Raw genomic sequence first — 19,173 nt, 5'->3', positions numbered from 1 at the left:
AGCTGCATTCCTTTTCTTTTTTTCCCCTCTTTTCTTTTCTTTTTTTCCCTCTTCTTTTCTTTTCTTTTTTCCCCTCTTCTGTTCTTTTTTCCACTCTTCTGTTCTTTTTTCCCCTCTTCTGTTCTTTTTTCCCCTCTTCTTTTCTTTCCCTTGCTTTTTCTTTTCCTTTGTTCCTCCCTCTCCTGCAACAAATGGCTGTATGCTAATACTTGGTCTGTGACCTACGGAAAGGATGAAGATGACAGCTCCTAGCTAGCGTGTATTAAATCCTATTGCTTACAGTGAACATAACAGGTCCTCTTATTGTTTGTGGCCTATTATGGAAAATGTCCATCATTATTTGGCAATATTGTTGCTGAGACAGGAAGTGGGGGAAATCCCTCGAAAAGGGACACCAACAGTGATTAAAACATGACAGGGGTTCTAACCCTTCTCCGCTCCATCCAAAACTGGTCAGATATTGACGGTTTCAATTTCAGCCCCACTTTAAAAACGCATCGATTAGAAATTGATATCATGTACATCAGTTCTACAGAAGCCATTTTATCATTTAGAGACCGGTATGACCTTCCAAAACTGTCAGAAAATTCAAATTTCTTTTCTTTGCAACCAATGCAACAGTATTCTTTCATTATCGTACTTCTCCTGTGAGAGGCACGCTGCTTTTCCCAGAAGTCTGCATAGAGCTTGGGGTCCAATATCGGGCATCCCCCGCCATGTTATCTTTAGAGTTATTTTCATCTGTAGTAACATATTAGCCAAGTGTATTGTACGTCTGCAGAGATGCAGGTTTTGTGGTCGTACAACCCTGGGAACGGTCCTGTGATTATCACAAACAGACCCTCCCACTGAGTGTGAGGAAGTTACTGGAAGAGCCTGTCTCAGTATCTGCAGAACTAATGCAGGTATGATCCTGCAGTCAGGTTGCAATGTTTCTGGTCCTGGCGAGGAATTTGTTTCTCAGTTTTATTTTGGACTGTTTTAAAGGGTTTATAAACCCTCACAATTTTTTTGCATATATATATATATGGCTAGCAAGCAGTAAATATATGCAAAAAGTAAAAAAACAAAAACGCTTTAAAAGCGATTTAAACTTACCGGTGTCTTCGCCGCGCGCTCCCGTCCAAAAATCTGAAAATTCTCGGGCGGCTGCAAAGCATCTTGGGGCGGGCGCATGCGCAGTTCAGATTTTCGGCCAGCAGACGAGGAGAGACACAAGGTAAGTCTATGGACGCGTGCACCCGCATGCAGACACCGTGGGACAGGAAGTGCCAGCAAGGACAGAGGAATCAGCGCTGGATCGGAGACCCGCCGCAGCGCTGAAGGGACAGGAAAGAAGAAGAAGATCGGGTTAAGAAACATCATTTAAGGTAAGTGCTTTCACTAACATTGGGGGGAGGGAAAAATGTTTGGCTTTAATGTCACTTTAAGAAGCTTATCTTTGAAAAGTGCAGGACTGACACTCTGATGTGTTCTGCTTTTGCAGGCCGCGCTGTAAGTTCGACCATAGCATCGATACCGATAAAGCTGCAAAGGTGTTGAAGAAGCACCATCTGGACGGAGTGACCATAACAGAACTGCGCTACCTTCTCTTACAGAATGACCCCACTCTGCTGCCCGATGTAAGGAGCAATGTGAATGCATTAAAGTGTAAATGGAGCCAAAACATTTTGTCACGTTTGGCACTTCTAAACCAACTGCATAAAAACCGTGAAGTGTTGCGCTAAACACACAGGATCCATGCATTTAGAGCACGCTATCGCACAGCACACTGCACCGCTTGCTAGGTGCGTTCCGGTATCATCGATTTAAATAGCATCCCAACGTACCTCCTGGTGGTTACCTCAATACCATGAGTTAGAGCAGTGCATGCATTGCTTTTTTTTTCACCGCAACGTGTGGTATTGCTGAAGCAGCGCACCTAGAGTACTGTGTAGTGCAATGGCATCTACGCGTGGATCTCATTTGCTTAGCGCAATGCTCTGGTGAGTATATGCTCCCATGATGCAGTATTCTGTATATAAGCTGTGCTATTAGGGTGATTCACACTATAGCAGGGGTAGGCAAACTCTGGCCCTCCAGCTGTGGTGAAACGACAAATCCCACGATGCATCTGCCTCTGGGAGTCATTATTATTATTATTATACAGGATTTATATAGCACCAACAGTTTGTGCAGCGCTTTACAATAATTGGAAGACATTACAATCACAATACAATTCAAGACAAGATGGGAAGGAGGGCTTACAATCTAAAAGTCATATCTGTGGCTGTGAGAATCTTACAATGTCTCATTGGATTTGTAGTTCCACCACAGCTTGAGGGCCAGAGTTTGCCCACCCCTGCACTATAGCGTTGCACAAGAAGTACCGTATCTGTGCGTTTAGCACACGCTAAGTGCACTGTTGTGTTGACATTCATTCTGAATGTCACCTCAAGGCACCTATTGCTGGGCAACACACAGTACCATAGTAGCATGTGTTACATTGCTGTGCTGTGGTAAAAAATAACGCATGCACAGAGCCCTGTTGAGTAGTTTGCACTATATACATGAATGCCGTGCTTTTAGCGCAATGCTATGTTATGAACAGGCCTTTATTGTGATCTACTCCCGGAGGACGGATAGGTATTGGCACCACATTTTCCAGGGTATCAGGTCATAGACTGCCTATACGCTCCTCTGCCATGGCAAGAAGGAAATTGTTATATTTGCTTGTATTTAGTGATCCCAGCAGCTCCACGTTATAAACTGATATTTACAGGTCTATTCACAAAAGGGTGAAGGGTTTGGGGAAGACAGGAGAAGGGAACAATCCAGGACAACATAGCTGAACTGGAAAGTGAGCTGAACTGGAGAATTTTTCCAAATCTGTTATTTTGTCCTAGATTGTTCACTTCTCCGGCCTTCTCCAAACTCCTCACCCTTTTGTGAATAACCCTGTAAGTGGTTCCATTAGAGCGGAGTTCATGGAGGGAGCAGATAAACTGTTGCAGCGGGGGGAGTAGCAGGGAGTTATCGCGTGTCCTTGAGTGCAAGGCAGAGAATTCTCTGTACCTCCCCGCTGTTACAGATTGGTTATCAGTTCTTACATTCAGTGGATACAGACAGACTTGTAACATTTTATTTTACTTTTCTCTTTACCTTACAAAATTATTCCTCAGTCTGTGCCCTTTGTATTCCGCTAAACCTGTGACTGTGATGTGTTGTTACAAGACCAGCCAGTTCTGTGGTTCAAGGTCTGTGGATTCCAAAAACTATGGCCATTAATATGGTGTCCCACTCCCCCCCCCCCCGGTCATCCCTTCCTTTGCAGCTATAATATCCCCCACTCTTCTGTGATGGCTTTACCTAAGACTGATTGAAAGTGTTGGACATCCTATACTAAAGCCATGGGTATTGGTATAGAGCGTCCCCCTCCCCACCTATACACCTATAGCATTCTCCACTCTTCTGGGAAAGTTTCCACAAGTTTGAGTGAGAGTGTTGGACCTCCTATTCCAAAGCCATATTAATATGGAGCCCCCCACCACCACCTTTGCAACTATAACAGCCTCCACTCTTCTGGGGAGGCTTTCCATAAGATTGAGTGAGAGTGTTGGACATCCCATTCCAAATCCATGGGAATGAATATGGAATCCCCCCCGCCCCCACACACACCATAACCAATGCAACTATAACATCCTTCACATTTCATTGAAGGATTTCCAGAAGATTAAGTGAGTGTGTTGGATATTATATATCAATGCCATGGGTATTCACATGGAGCCCCCTACCAGCCTTTGCAACTATAACATCCTCCACACTTCTGGGAAAGTTTCCACAAGATTCAGTGAGTGTGTTGAACATCCCATTCCAAAGTCATGGGCATAAATATGAAGTCCTCCCTTTGCAACTAAAACCTCCTCCACCCTTCTTGGAAGGCTTTCCACAAGACTTTGGAGTATTTGTGGGAATTTGGGCCCATTTGTGAGGTCAGGTATTGATGTTTGATGGGAAGAACTGACTTACAATCGGAGTTCCAGATCATCCCAAAGGTGTTCTGCAGGGTTGAGGTCAGGGCTCTGTGACGGTCACTCGAGTTCCTCCACGCAAAACAGGTCACATAGTACATGGGGACACAATGATGGTGGAACAAAAAAGGTCCTTCACCAAACTGTTATGACAACGTTGGAAGAGCACAAATGTCTAAAATGACTTTGTGTGCTGTAGTATTAATAGTACCCTTCACCGGAAATACCTGAACTCAATAACTGTCATCGCAGTGTGCATTGGAATTCAGTTAGCAAAAATGGAACATGTTCTACTTTTTTCAGTGCGCACCATGACACCAGGACATACGACAAATAGCCTTGTTCTTGTATTAGAACTGCGCTAGACAACAGAACCCAACGCTGCTGATGTAAATGTGTCCCAAGCAGTTATTCAGCAAGGGGCTAACTGCATGGGCCGAAAAATATTATATTATTTCATAATATATGAAAAAGAGAATATAAAAAAAATCTATATAATATAAATATGGAATGGCAAGTAGGTAAAAATTGAGATTTAAAATTATTTTCAGATTATAAAAAATGACAAAGTAAAATCCAGTGAGTGTGCACTGTGGATTCTCTTTGAGGGGCTACGTTTACAAAGTGGCAGCTGTGTAACGTCCTCTCCTTTTTATAATCTGTTTTAGTTTGGGTTTTCTGTGTTTTTGTTGGATTGGCTCAGTTATCGTTCTCTTTTCTGGTAGGTCTGTTTACATTACAATCGTGGGGAGGGTCCTTATGGCTCCTGCACCTACAAAACCACCTGCAACAAGCTGCACCTTTGCCAGCACCTCCTGCAGGGCGACTGCAAGTTTGGAAGTAAATGTAAGAGGTCACATGACCTCAGCGACGACGATACGGTGCGGAGGATGACCAAATGGGGGTTGGCCGCCAGCCTTGTTCCGCAAATCCTGGAGTTGTACCTGAATGCCAGTGCCATAAAAAACAATGCCAATGCTACCCCAATGGCAGAGCCTAAGTCTCCTGTGAGAAAAGGTGAGCACCTGTAGGATTATTTGTATTCATTGGTCCAGCATATTAAACCCATGTATGACCTTTACTCACTTTGGTCTGGCTGCAGAACTGGTGCACTCATAGCCAGGGGGGCCAGGACCCTCCACTATCCCTCCAGCCAGATCAACCCCGGAGTGGGACAATGTCATTTTAAGCCTTCTCAGGGTTCTGCCACTATGGCTGAGTGATGCCCTGGTATGGGCTTCAGAAAATTCCAATTAGGATTTAGGCTGCATATGGAAAGTTGATATTCCATGAAAACGTGTCAGGAGGCAGAGACTTACAGGATTATTCACAAAAGGGTGAAGAGTTGGGAGAAGGCCGGAGAAGTGAACAATCTAGGACAACATAGCTGACCTGGAAAGTGAGATGAATTGGATAATTTTTCCAAATCAGCTATGTTGTCCTAGATTGGTCACTTCTCCTGCCTTCTCCAAACTCTTCACCCTTTTGTGAATAGCCCTGACAGTGTGAATGGGGGGGGGCAGCCAAGGGACATTAAATGGAAGGAGACATTGGAGAATGTGGAGAGTTTTGAGGACAGGGAACATTGGTGGGCCGAAGACAGTGGAGGGCAGAAGACAGTGGAGGGTAGGGTAAATTAGAAGAAATCAGTCATTGGAGAGCAGGAAAAATTTGAGGGAATTGGTCATTGGAGGGCAGGGGACATTGTAGGCTAGGGGAAGTTGCTGGACCGGGGACATGGAATTGAATGGGCCATTGGAGGGCTGGGGACATGGAAGGGAATGGGCTATTGGAGGGCCGGGGACGTGAAAGGGAATGGGCCATTAGAGGACAAGGAACAGTAGTCAGCAAGGTACATTAGAGGGCCTGTAGACAAGTGGCAGTGTTGAGTATGGATAAGTAGGTGATGAATAGGGGACAGTGGTGGTAATTGGACAGTGATGGATATGGGATTAATAGGGGACAGTGGTGAGCAGGGGTCAGTGATGGGTAGATCATGACTAGTACTAAAAAAAAGGGTCAATGTTGGACTTCTGATAATAATTATTTAAAAAATGTTTAAATTCGGCCTCACTAATGGCACTTGATTCCCAGACAGGCCAGCAGTCCAGAGATCTGCCAGTTCTCAGCCCGTGGAAGAGATTTGTCTCTACTTCATCTTAAACAGCTGCAGCTTCAAAGGTAAGACTAAGCCCACCGAACATGGCTCCTATTGAATATATTAAACCCTCTTACCAGCGCCAATCATACTCTTCCTGAGTAACATTGCCACAACCGCCCGTTCATGTCTGAGCTCACAGTACATGCCCACTTTGACTACTGTAATCTCCTCTTTGCCCTAGGGCAGCCACACCTGGTAGGATCCATGGAGTCTATTGTCCCGTTTCAATGATTGTTTGCAAGGATCAGGATGGGGTCAGGCTGTGAAGGGTTAATCGCAAAAGAAATATAACTGAGAAATATAACTTAGAAATTATTTTAAAAGAGTTTTAAAAATGTATCCAAAAGATCCAAAAAGGCATTTTAAAAAAAGTGTTGATTTGCCATGTGCTTTCCACAATGCGAAGCTGTATGTTTGGACCTGGAGGAGGAAAGTAGCAGCACCTGGACACTGGAATATACAGTATCTGTGGGGGGCCAGTAGCGTTCTGGTGGGTCAGTCGCTTTGTTCCTGTGAGATTAAATTGTATTCTGCCAAACGGGCTGAATCAGAAGAACCTTTTCTTACATCTGTAGGCACCTACTGCCTTAGTGAAAGCCTGTTTTAAATAATCAGGTCTGACCCACTGATTGACTGACTGATAATGAGAGAGGAGAATAGAAAAAATAGTCACTGCGCAGCACTACTGAAAAGGAAGCAGACTCTGCATATTAGGGATGCACCGATACTAGTATCGATATCGGTGCCGATGTCGCCACTTGTCCACTTCCGGTATCGGGAAGCCGGGCAGCGAGTCATTACATGCTGCCTGGCTTCCTGATTGGCCAGGAAGCTGGCTCCATGCTCCCTCGTCACGTGTGACGAGGGAGCACGGTGCTGGCTTTCTGGCTAATCAGGAAGCCGGGCAGCGTGTAATGACTCGCAGACCGGCTTCCTGATTGGCCAGGAAGCTGGCTCCATGCTCCCTCGTCACGTGTGACGAGGGAGCACGGTGCTGGCTTTCTGGCTAATCAGGAAGCCGGGCAGCGTGCAATGACTCGCTGACCGGCTTCCTGATTGGTCTTGACGAGTGGGCATGGAGCCGGCTTCCCAGCCAATCAGGAAGCTGGGCGTCACCTAGTGGCGAGAAGCATGGGGACAGCTTTCCTGCTAATCAGGAAGCCCGGTGGCGAGCCTTTACACACCACCTGGCTTCCTTATCGGTGACTTCTGGTGATATAGGGACTTCTGTTATCGGTGAGTACCGAAAAAATAAATATCGGTACTCGATACCGAAATACTGGTATCTATGCATCCCTACTGCATATGTAATGAAGTGGCCTCTTGCCACATTTTTATATATATACACTGAGTGGCCAGATTATTATGACCACCTGACGTTTGTAGACAAATTAGCTATAATTAGCTATAATTTGGCGCTGAAGTTGCTAGAGGGCCAGACCATTATAAATAGGGAAGCAGGTTGTTTACCACGACAGTAGAAGTGATTGTTTTCTGAAGATATGGGGAAACAACGCGATTTAACAGCCTTTGAACGTGGGATGATTGTTGGCGCTCGGAGCCATGGAGCGAGTATCAGCAAAACAGCAGAATTCGTTAAATGTTCAAGAGGAGCTCATTGTTAAAGTGTTTAAAGACTGGACTGTCAGCCGAAAATCTGGGTCTGAACATGCGAATTGTGTCCGTCAGCGACTAGTCAATGTTAGGGCAGAACGCAGAGTGGCAAGACTGGTACAAGACAACAGAAGGTCAACAGCGCAGTGTCAGATTCCTTGTATCACCTTTCAACATCTCGTGGAGTCACGAGGCAACCCAACGAAGTACTGATGGGGTGGTCATAATAATCTGGCCACTCAGTGTATATATATTATTATTATTAGCCCGATACTTGAGCTTCTGGTATTAGGAAGCCTAGCAGCGAGTCATTACACTGGTGACGAGGGAGCATGGAGCTGGCTTCCCTGCTAATTGTGAAGCCTGGTGGAGAGTCATTACACACCACCTGGCTTCCTTAATGGGACTTCCGGTATCGGCGAGTACCGGAAAAAAAAACCGATGCATCCCTAATTGAGATATAGAGAAAAAAAATATATATATTCATTTAAATGAGAGGATGTCGTACTGTTACTCTGTATCCTTACAGAACGATGTGTGAGGGATCATTATAACCTCCCATACAGATGGCAGGTGTGTATCGATGATACCTGGACGGACTTTCCAGACATAGAGGCGATTGAGCGCTCCTACTGCGATCCCAACAGCAGGTATGTGGAATGGGATGTCCAACACACTCCTAAAGAGGTGATGGTCAGATGTCCGCAGACTTATAACCCTATAGTGTATTTTGCAATATACCACAGATAATATTTAGCAAGCTTCTAAATGAGTTTAATAATCTGTATTCAGAAGTGCTTTCCTTCCAATGGGATTAGTTCACAGGAAGTGGTCTGTGTGTTGGAAAATGTCACCCAGGACCTGAATTTATACAGTATGATACATTGCTCTGTGAAAGGTATTGATTGCTGGGTCACAGTAGCAAAGCTTTCGGTTATAGACCCGTCATCTCTGGAGTACTTGGAGGTAATCCGTTCAATACAGTTGAAATTCTGTGTTCCCCTTACTAGGGATTTGGAAGGGTTTTTTGGGAATGGATGCAGAGTGCAGGAAACCAGTTGCTGTGTGCAGTACCTCATTGTGGCCTGTAGGGGGTGGTGTGTTAGATCGAGGAATTATTATAAGAATTGTTTTACAGGACTGTAGTGAAGGACCTGAACTATGACACCATGATGCTTAAATCCCGTAAGGTGAGGCGACTCTCCACTCCGTCTTCTGCCTCCAAACCTCCCCACTTCATCCTCACCACTGAATGGCTGTGGTACTGGAAGGACGAATATAACAGATGGATAGAATATGGCCAAGAGGTAAGGAGTCGGCCCCTTCCTAACCGGGACTAACTTGTGACGTTGGCAGCTACAGAGTGCTGGGATGCATTTCAGGGGATCCATTTCTCTCCGCCCCATGATAGTAAAGAGCATGTTGATAGGAGGAGAAAGCATAATTTAGGCAACAGTGCATTGTCAGGTAATCCCCGTCATATTATAATACTCCTCAATTCATAGATTTTGGTTATGCAAAAGAATCTTGAACAGCATGTACTCCAAGAGGGCTAAAGCTGAACGTCCAGGCAAACAGCTAAGTACGCATACGCTGTTTTACCTGCTAAAGGTTTTCTGTTTCTGCCCATGCAGTCTGGAGATTTACACAGCCCTGTCTAGCGGGGAGAAGACCCGATTTGTCTCTGCTGTAGTTCAGTAACTCTTACAGGTCTTGTCCCTCCAGCAGCCTGTGATTGGACATCGAAAGGAGAAGCAGCAGACTAATGAGCTCATCTCTATGTCCCTCTGCTTTCTCCTGCTATCCACATGCTCTTTGTTAGCTCATGACCACTGCAGCACAACTGAATAGCTACTTGTGCTACTTCTCCCTCTGCTTACATGAGCTCTGCTGTACAGGGGTTTGAAAGAGGCTGATACTAAGTCACATTCAGGTCAGTGTAAAACATACTTTTAATGATCACAAAGCTGCATGAATTTGTGTCTTTTTATATCTCTCTGGGGTTCAATTTTAAACATTTTAGCCCTTTTATTTCTGTTTATCACAGAAACACCATTACCAAAGCTTTATGTTACCCGGCTTTAAAGTATTTCTGAAGCCCAAACTTTTATAGAGAAGAAGGATTCAAACCCTTGTCTTTTTTTTTTTCTTTTTGCGGCCTGTGTCCCATTGGGGGATATTTTATTTAACTTCCTGTTCCAGAAACACAACAGGAAGTGAGAGGGAATCTATCTGAAGTGAAGGGAATTCCCCACTTAGACAGTTGTCGCCAGAATATGTGTCCCCATAGGAAGATTCCCCCTCTATTCCTGTTATGGTGACAACGATAACATTTTGGAGTTCCCATGGCTGATCACGGTCACCAGGAATAATAGAGCGAGTTACTCTCCCTAGTGGGGGCACAGCAATAAAAACCTAACCAGCCTTCCACACTCCAGCCAAAACTAAAAAATGGGACTATGTTTTTTTAACAAAATAATAAAACTCTTGACAGTCTGTGTTGCTCTGTAGAGACAATGAGATTCCTCCATTATTCTCCCGTACTGCAGGGAATATGGTCGTAGCGAGAACTGTCCGAGACCCTCAATTAAAGAGGAACACCAGGATATTTAAAGTTAACCCTTGCAGTGGGGTGGCGCTCACACTGCAAGGGTTAACTGCTTCTTTTTCTCTGGGGGATGGGATAAAGAAGAAATACTCATCTGATCCTCGATCCCACCTGGCTGCTAGACTGGTCCCTACGGCCTCTTCTGCCCCGGGCTCTAGGGACACGTGATATCATCACATCTAATACAAGTCTTTTAGACGTGAGGACGCCGAGTGACACACTGCAGCCGGAGCAGAGGGGGGAGCGGTCACTTCTGAAGGACCGAGCATCAGGTGAGTATTTCTGCTTTATTCCGTCCCCTGAAAAAAACGAAACCGAGCAGTTAACCCTTGCAGTGCAGGGGTAGCCACACTCCAAGGGTTAATGTTTAAAAATCCCGGAGATCATTAATAAGCGAGGTCACGTAATGTTATCTTCTGATTTGTTTTGCAGAAGGAGGCTCACAGCTCCGCCACCATAACCAGCAGCGACATTGAGACGGTCTTCCTGTCTGACGAGAACGCCAGCGTCCAGTTCAAAGCCGGGAAACAAAGCTATGTGCTCAGTTTTAAAGGTACGCTCCTGTTAGGATTAACCCTTAAAATACAAACATGGGAGCAGCAGGGCTTACCAGTATAGGACTCTGCTTTTCATCTGCAGGGGAGGAGGACTACACACTGCTTAAAGTGAGCGTCCATTCATGGAGAAGTGACAGGTTCTCTTGATCTGTCACTACCCCACCCACTGAGGCCTTATCCGCGCCCCCCTGCTGCCTCTTTTCACCTGCCATCGTTTGGGTCTAATCCCTGTGACAGTGTCCGACCTGGCAATTTGCCGCTCATGCATTGCATCATGGGAGAAAGGGGAGAAGATCACATGCTCCCTGATAATTGGAAGCATCGGGAGGGCTCCAATAAAATTGAATGGCAGGGGAGTGTGGAAAAGGTGGGAAGAGGAAGAAACGATTATAAAGAGAGCCTGTCACTTTGCTTTATGGGAAATTGTACAGAATCATGTGACCAGAAGCAGCAGCCATTTGCAGTATTTGCTGGATATCACCATTGGCTGACTTTACTTGCTGCTTAGATTCACTGTCATTGTGTATCTTTGCGTTGGCCCGGGTATCGCCCAGAAATCCTCAGTGACTCTCGGATAGCAGTTAATGGTGGAGCTGTATTAGATTTGCAAGTTCTCTGCCTCTTGTGCTCACTCCGCCATTAATGTTGTCTCCCCCCAGAGATGATGCAGAGGAACGTCCGTTTTGGTACAGAGCGGCCCGTGTGCCGGAGGCCCAAGTTTGTGTCTGCAGAGGAGGTGCCGAAACTGAAGAAGAGGTAAGGGAATTATTCTTGCTCTTCCTGCAATGGAGGGGAATTTAGTTTTGGCTCCAGAGATGCTGCGGAAGAACTCTAACACACGCACTCCTAGAGGATGGGAATTACTATACTAGGTCAGCTTTAAGGTGGAACTTTGCTTTGCTCATAAGGGGCACAGCAACAGGTTCTCTTTAATAGCGGCTCCGCCAGCTGTAAAAATTTGGCTTTCATTCTGCCGCAACTGAATGGATCAGCAGGGGAGGAAAGTGTGGCTGCTGGTGGAGCCGCCATTAAAGTGGACCTGTCACTTGGGCCTGCACAGGTAAATCTCAGGTTCGTTTCACTGTGACATACAAAGGAGACACAGAAGAATGACTCTGTCTTTGCTTTTTAGGAAGTTGGAGCCGTCCAAAACTGGCGACAAGTCAACCCCGGCACACTGGGATGAGGGACAGGTTCCCGAGGTTGGGTACAAGGTGAGAGCAACATGGCATATTTCTTAAAATGGGGAGAAAAACTTTTCAATTGTTACCGAAGCTTTCATCTGGTAGATGCATGTGTCAGTCTTGCCTCTAGTACAGGGGTAGGCAAACTCCGGCCCTCCAGCTGCGGTGAAACTACAAATCCCATAATGCAAATGCCTCTGGGAGTCCTGCATGTGGCTTTCAGTCTTGCAATGCCTCATGGGATTTGTAGTTGCACCACAGCTGGAGGAGCAGCCTTTGCCTGCCCCTGCTTTAATGATCCCCGTTTAGGGACTGTGGTTGGCCAAAATTTCTGGACACCTGACCGTTACACCTATACGAGCTAGTTGGACATGCAGTTCCAAAACCATGACCATTAATATGAAGTTGGCCCCTCTTTAGGACCATTGCATCCTCCACTCTTCTGGGGAGGTTTTCCACAAGAAAAATTGGAATTGGTGCCCATTCATGAGGTCAGGTACTGTCGTTGGATGAGAAGATCTGGCTTGGTGTTCCAATTCATCCCAAAGGTGTTCAGTAGGGTTGAGGTCAGGGCTCTATGCAGGACAATCGAGTTCCTCACACCAAACTATTGCTCCACCTTTACATGTCCAGTATATTGCCAAACGTTTTTGGACACCTGACCTTCACACAGTAATGAACTTGTTGGACATCCCATTCCAAAACCGTGGTCATTGATGAGGAGTCACCCCTCTTTGAGGTTACAGCACCCAAGGCTTTCCTCAAGATTTTGGAGCGTCTGTGGGACTTTGTTCCCATTTGTGAGGTCAGGTACTGATGTTGGATGAGAAGATCTGGTTCACAATCCACTTTACAGTTCACCCTTACTACACAATTTGAGATCTGTGGACATAGATGAGATGTTGTGTACATGGATAGAGAACTGGCTACAGGAACGTGTCCAGAGTGTATGGATAAATGGCTCTTTTTTAGAATGGTCTAAGGTTGGGAGTTGCGTGCCCCAGGGTTCTGTGCTAGGCCCCATACTGTTTAACCTGTTTATTAATGATTTCGGGGAAGGTGTTAATAGCCGCGGCTCTGTGTTTGCTGATGATACTAAAATTGGGAGGGTAATGGACACTATAGCATTGCAGGGGGACCTGTATAAAATAGGGGAGTGGGCAACTACATGGCAGATGAGGTTTAATGTTGAAAAATGTAAAGTAATGCACTTTGGGGTTAAAAATAGGCATAAGGAATACATATTAATGGGCGCTCCACTAGGGAAGTCAGAAATGGAAATAGATTTGGGGGTCATTGTAGACCACAGATTGAATAATAGCATTGTATATGCACGTAAAATATGCAGAAATACGCTGCCCGGACGCATCTTGGGTCCATTCTGTTTTTGCGCATTTTTACGCTACGCAAATATACGGCTCCATACGCAGCTATGTGTATGGAGCCATTTATTTGCATATGCTGCCCATGGGACAATACGCACGTACGCGCATATACGCAGTGTATTGTACGGCAGTGTGAATGAAGCCTAAGAGGGGACATGATTTTGATGTACATAATGTTCAGTGATGATGGAAACATCAGCAATAAAATTTTTACAGTAAATTCCATAAGAAAGACTAGAGGCCACCACCTAAAACTGGTGGAGAAAAGATTTATTCACAAGGGCGTAGGGGCTTCTTCTCAGTTACAGCGGTTAAAATCTGGAACTCGCTGCCACAAGCATTGGTATCAGCTGAGAGTATGGAATCATTCAAAAAGCATTTAGATACCTTCATAAGAGACCGTAACATACAGGGGTACAGGTACTTTTAAAAACAAGATCACATGGGGACTCGTATACACACACATGCACAATCACAAACATACACACAAAGGCTGAACTTGATGGACCCGTGTCTTTATTCAACCTCTAATACTATGTAACTATGTAACCCCAAAAGTGTTCCGTAGGGTTGAGGTCAGGACTCCCAAATTCCTTCACACCAAGCTGGTGACACCATGTCTCTATAGAGCTGTCTTTGTACACAGGGGACAGTGATGGTGGATAAGGAAAGGACCTTCACCAAAGGTTGGAAGAGCACAATTGTCTAATATGTCTTTGTATGCTGTAGGGTATCAGTACCCTTCACTGGAGACACCACAACGTCATCATTGGAAGGGTTGTCCAGCTGCTTTTGGCCATATAGCTCATCTGCTAAAGTATTGTTGAGATCAGAGCAATGATCCACATTGTTAGTTTCAAAAGGGGACTGATAGTGACATGGTGAAGGGGAAACACTAAAGGGCAGTCACTGTGCAGCACTATGAAGCAGACCCTGATCATGTGATCCGTATGGCTGACCCTATGTACTTATATATGTAGAAACATATGTACTGTAAGGGCAAACACTGACGTGCTGTGGCGTTGGAGGAGACTCCGGTCTGAACTGATGATTTCTTTCCAGCTCGTCCAGCTTCCTGCGTCCTCAGAGGAGTACAAGACGATACAGACCATGTTTCAGCGCACAGTTCCCGACACCCAGATACAGAGCGTCGAGCGCATCCAGAATCTGGCACTGTGGGAGGTCTATCAGTGGTGAGCGCCATTCTCACGTGGCATTTGGTTTCTTCCTTTCGCTTAAAGCTGAACTCCAGACAAACAGATAAAACACAAATCAGATGCATACAGTATAAGGGAGATGTTTTACCTGCCAAAGGATTTGTATTTCTGCCCATCCAGTCCGAAGGTTTATACAGCTCTGCAGCACAGTCTGGTCTGGCAGGTCAGACCTGATTTTTCTCTGTTGCAGTTCAGTGACAGGTCTTGTCTCTTCCCCAGTCTGTGACTGGACAGTGAAAGTAGAAGCAGCAGAGCTCATCTCTGTCACTCTGCTCTCTCCTGCTATCAGCATATTCCTTGTTAACACATGAGCACTGCAGCACCACTGATTGGCTCTTTGTGCTGCTTTTTACCTCCCCCTGTCTGAGCTCTGCTGTGCCAGGACTGCAAAAGGCTGATAAGACAGATTCTGGTAGTTTCACGGCTTGCGTTTAATAAATTGCACATTTTATGATGTATTGAGTACAGAGCTGCATTAATTGGTGTCTTTTCTATCGGTCTGGAGTTTCACTTTTCTTTACTCATAACTGAGATGCTTTTAACCTCCACTTTATACCTCCCAGCAGCTCTTTTTTAATATAATTTTAAATTAGACAGACGGAGGTCTTCACTCCTCATTCATGGAAAGTAACAGGTTCTCTTGCTGCTGCCACCAACTCCCCGCTTCCCCTGGTCACACACACCTCCCCACCCATTGATACTTACCTACACAGTACGTATTGTCCATTGGAGCCCTCGGAATGACCCGGTATGGGGTACTGACCTTCTCTTCTTCCTCCCAGAATGCAATGCTTGGGTCTGAGTGCTGTCACATGGGGGGGAGGGGGGTCATTAACCCTGTGGAAGCTCCTACACCACACGACAGAGCTGCTTACACAGTGGCTAGAGCCAGGTCTGGGACAGAGTATCAGTGGGTAGGATCGGGGGTGCCCAAACAAGAGGACCTGTCACTTTGCCCATTCAAGGAACTCTCTTTACAGTAGTATTAAACTCTCAATCTTTTTTTCAATAATTAATTGAGATCAAACAAATATACATTTAGCCATCATGTTTTTAAACAGCTGCTTCCAAGTCTCTCAGCTAGGCTTCTCTGAACTTCTTGTCCAGTACAAGATCACAAAGGACAGTGCAGAATCCAGCAACTGTTCATCTACTAGCTTGGAGAATGGGGAAGGGAGGAGGGGGGCCAGGGTGCGAGGGGAATGGCTTGATTTGCTGTGTCTGTGTGTTTGAGGAGATACACATAGCTTACTAGCGCACACACTGCATAGCACTCTGCTTGAGAAAGGAGTCACCCTAAGACAGGAAGTCAGGACCAGAGTTCAGGGGACCCGCTGATTCTGCAGGAAACTAAAACTTTTAAGGAGCTGCATCCATTGTACGTGATTTCATTTTGAAGTAGCTTAAAATCCTTTTGACTTCACGATCCATTTTAAGTTGTAAACATATTTGTTGCAGGCAGAAGGAGCAGATGAAGAAGCGCGATGGTGGTAAGGAGGTGGACGAGCGCAAAGTGTTCCATGGCACCAGCTCCAGTCTGGTCGATGCCATCTGCCAACACAACTTCGATTGGCGCATCTGTGGGACGCACGGCACATCGTACGGTAAAGGTGAGGATTTCATTTGGGTTCTCAAATCTGATATTTAAATTATTTAATATTAAAAGAGAACTACGACCAAACCGTCTTCTTTTTTATGGGCTGTAGTTCTCTTTTGGGTCAAAGGGGTACATTTGCTAATGTAATCCTCTGACCCAAACTCAGCATAGAGATTTGCTGGTGGCACAGAGATCCTGAAAATATTGTCGGGATCCACCTTGCTGTCTGATTGACAGCTGGCTCTGCCTCTCTAGAGCCAGAGCCAGCTGTGCCCACCCCCTCCCCCGTCTGTCCTTCCAATGAGCACTGGAGGAACAGAGAAGGGAAGGGGGATCCCTGCAGGGAGTTGTGACTGACAGGCACAGCTCTCTGCATGGAGAAGCTGTGAGCTGAGCCATCAGTGGTTCATGATTGCTCAGTTCCCAATCTATAGAGCCGTCATGTGACAGCTGCAGTGTCACACGTCGGCTCAAACTATTGAAAATAATATACACTATATTGCCAAATCATTGGATTCGGTTGTTCCAATCCCCTCCATGGCCACAGGTGTATAAAATCAGGCACCTAGGCATGCAGACGCTTCTACAAACATTTGTGAAAGAATGGGTCGCTCTCAGGAGCTAAGTGACTACAAGCGTGGTACCGTGATAGGTTGCTACCTGTGCAATAAGTCCATCCGTGACATTTCCTTCCTACTAAATATTCCGCGGTCACCTGTTAGTGGTATTATAACAAAGTGGAAGCAACTTGGAACAACAGCAACTCAGCCAGGAAGTGGTAGGCCACGTAAAATGACAGAGCGGGGTCAGCGCATGCTGAAGCGCACAGTGCACAGAAGTCACCAACTGTCTGCAGAGTCAGTAGCTACAGACCTCCAAACTCCGTGTGGCCTTCAGATTGGCACAACAACAGTGCGTAGAGAGCTTCATGGAATGGGTTTCCATGGCCGAGCAGCTGCATCCAAGCCTTACATCACCAAGTGCAATGCAAAGCGTTGGATACCGTGGTGTAAAGCACGCCGCAACTGGACTCTAGAGAAGTGGAGACGTGTTCTCTGGAGTGAACAATCACGCTTCTCTGTCTGGCAATCCGATGAACGTGTCTGGGTTTGGCGGTTGCCAGGAGAACAGTACTTGCCTGACTGCATTGTGCCAGGTGGAGAGTTTGGTGGGGGGGGATTTTGGATACCGTGGTGTAAAGCACGCCGCAACTGGACTCTAGAGAAGTGGAGACGTGTTCTCTGGAGTGAACAATCACGCTTCTCTGTCTGGCAATCCGATGAACGTGTCTGGGTTTGGCGGTTGCCAGGAGAACAGTACTTGCCTGACTGCATTGTGCCAGGTGGAGAGTTTGGTGGAGGGGGATTATGGTGTGGGGTTGTTTTTCAGGGGTTGGGCTTGGTCCCTTAGTTCCAGTGAATGGAACTCTTAAGGCATCAGCATTCCAAGACATTTTGGACAATTCCATGCCCCCAACTTTGTGGGAACAGTTTGGGGATGGCCCCTTCCTGTTCCAACATGACTGCGCACCAATGCACAAAGCGAGGTCCATAAAGACATGGATGGGGGAGTTTGGGGTGGTGGAACTTGACCGGCCTGCACAGAGTCCTGACCTCAACCTGATAGAACACCTCTGGGATGAATTAGAGCGGAGACTGCGAGTCCGGCCTTCTCCTCCAACATCAGTACCTGACCTCACAAATGGTCCAACATTCCCATAGACACACTCCTAAACCTTGTGGACGCCTTCCCAGAAGAGTTGAAGGTGTTTTAGCGGCAAAGGGCAGAGCCAACTCACTATTGAACCCTACGGACTAAGACTGGAATGCCATTATAGTTCATGTGCGTGTAAAGGCCGGCGTCCCAATACTTTTGGCAATATAGTGTATTTTACTCTCCCAGTACTTCCCCTTTAACAAAGGAATATATGAGCTGTCTTTGCTAGGTTGGTCTGGTCATCCTGTTCTTTGCTTCACAACAAGTGAGTGACTCTCCGGGATCAAGCATGCGGCAAGGGAAGTGTCAGGACTCCGGACCTGCTTGTTCCAGGTTAGGGACTCCCTAGGTAGTGAAGTCAGGATGAAGATGACAGCCTTGTAGTTTGTACCATTGAAGTCTATCTTCAGTCACTTGAGCCACACCAGCCCGTGGTTTTCCCATGTACTGACCTCCCTGCTTCTCTTCCCTCACAGGCAGTTACTTTGCCAGAGATGCCGCCTACTCGCACCGGTACTGTACTAACGCAAATTCCGGGCAGTACGTCATGTTCGTGGCCCGGACCCTGGTGGGCGATTTCATCCGCGGCTCGTCCTCTTACCTCCGCCCGCCAGCAAAATCCCCCTCTGGATCCAGCTTCTATGACAGCTGCGTGGACAGCGAGAGCAATCCCTCCATATTTGTCATCTTCGAGAAGCTCCAGATCTACCCCGAATACCTGATCCGCTACACCGAGAAGCCGGCCGACCTGCAGGCGATGTTAGCCGCGCTACGCTATCGGTAGGAGAGGAGGCGGAGTCTGGAGGACTTCCTGCTGTTTTACGCTCATTGACATCATGTCATAAACGCACGCTTCCATTTTAGGTTTCAGTAGTTTTGTATAAAATAGGGGAGGGGTTAGAAACTCTGCCAGGTTCTCATTGCAGCCCAACTTCCTGTTCCGGTGACACCTCATACAAGGCTGTCCACTGGACTTCCTGCTTTCGTTGGTAAAGTGCATTCTTAAATACTCCACTAAGGATTAATGTCAGTGACCCCGGTCTTTATATGGAGAACAGCTCCTGGCAATGTCCTAGGGGACACCGGGACAGGAAGTGATGGGATATCAGCTCTTGAAGACTGGA

General features: G+C 46.3%; 1 protein-coding gene across 1 annotated transcript in view; it reads left to right on the top strand.

The window, feature by feature from the left end:
* Positions 1 to 18,936, top strand: part of LOC108797765 (poly [ADP-ribose] polymerase 12-like) — a 20,089-nt gene extending 1,153 nt beyond the window's left edge. The window contains exons 2-12 of the mRNA XM_018569420.1: positions 1,487 to 1,622; positions 4,736 to 5,027; positions 6,105 to 6,191; positions 8,315 to 8,435; positions 8,924 to 9,092; positions 10,826 to 10,946; positions 11,610 to 11,706; positions 12,083 to 12,164; positions 14,582 to 14,712; positions 16,195 to 16,346; positions 18,526 to 18,936. Coding sequence (XP_018424922.1) covers positions 1,487 to 1,622; positions 4,736 to 5,027; positions 6,105 to 6,191; positions 8,315 to 8,435; positions 8,924 to 9,092; positions 10,826 to 10,946; positions 11,610 to 11,706; positions 12,083 to 12,164; positions 14,582 to 14,712; positions 16,195 to 16,346; positions 18,526 to 18,833 — 1,696 coding nt within the window. The 3' untranslated portion in view covers positions 18,834 to 18,936. The remainder of the gene's footprint in view (positions 1 to 1,486; positions 1,623 to 4,735; positions 5,028 to 6,104; positions 6,192 to 8,314; positions 8,436 to 8,923; positions 9,093 to 10,825; positions 10,947 to 11,609; positions 11,707 to 12,082; positions 12,165 to 14,581; positions 14,713 to 16,194; positions 16,347 to 18,525) is intronic.
* The last annotated feature ends 237 nt before the right edge of the window (positions 18,937 to 19,173 follow it).

Source organism: Nanorana parkeri, unplaced genomic scaffold (assembly GCF_000935625.1).
Source record: "Nanorana parkeri isolate BGI_ZX_2015 unplaced genomic scaffold, ASM93562v1 scaffold1332, whole genome shotgun sequence".
Lineage (NCBI taxonomy): Eukaryota > Metazoa > Chordata > Amphibia > Anura > Dicroglossidae > Nanorana > Nanorana parkeri.
This window is presented reverse-complemented; position numbering and strand designations above follow the sequence as displayed.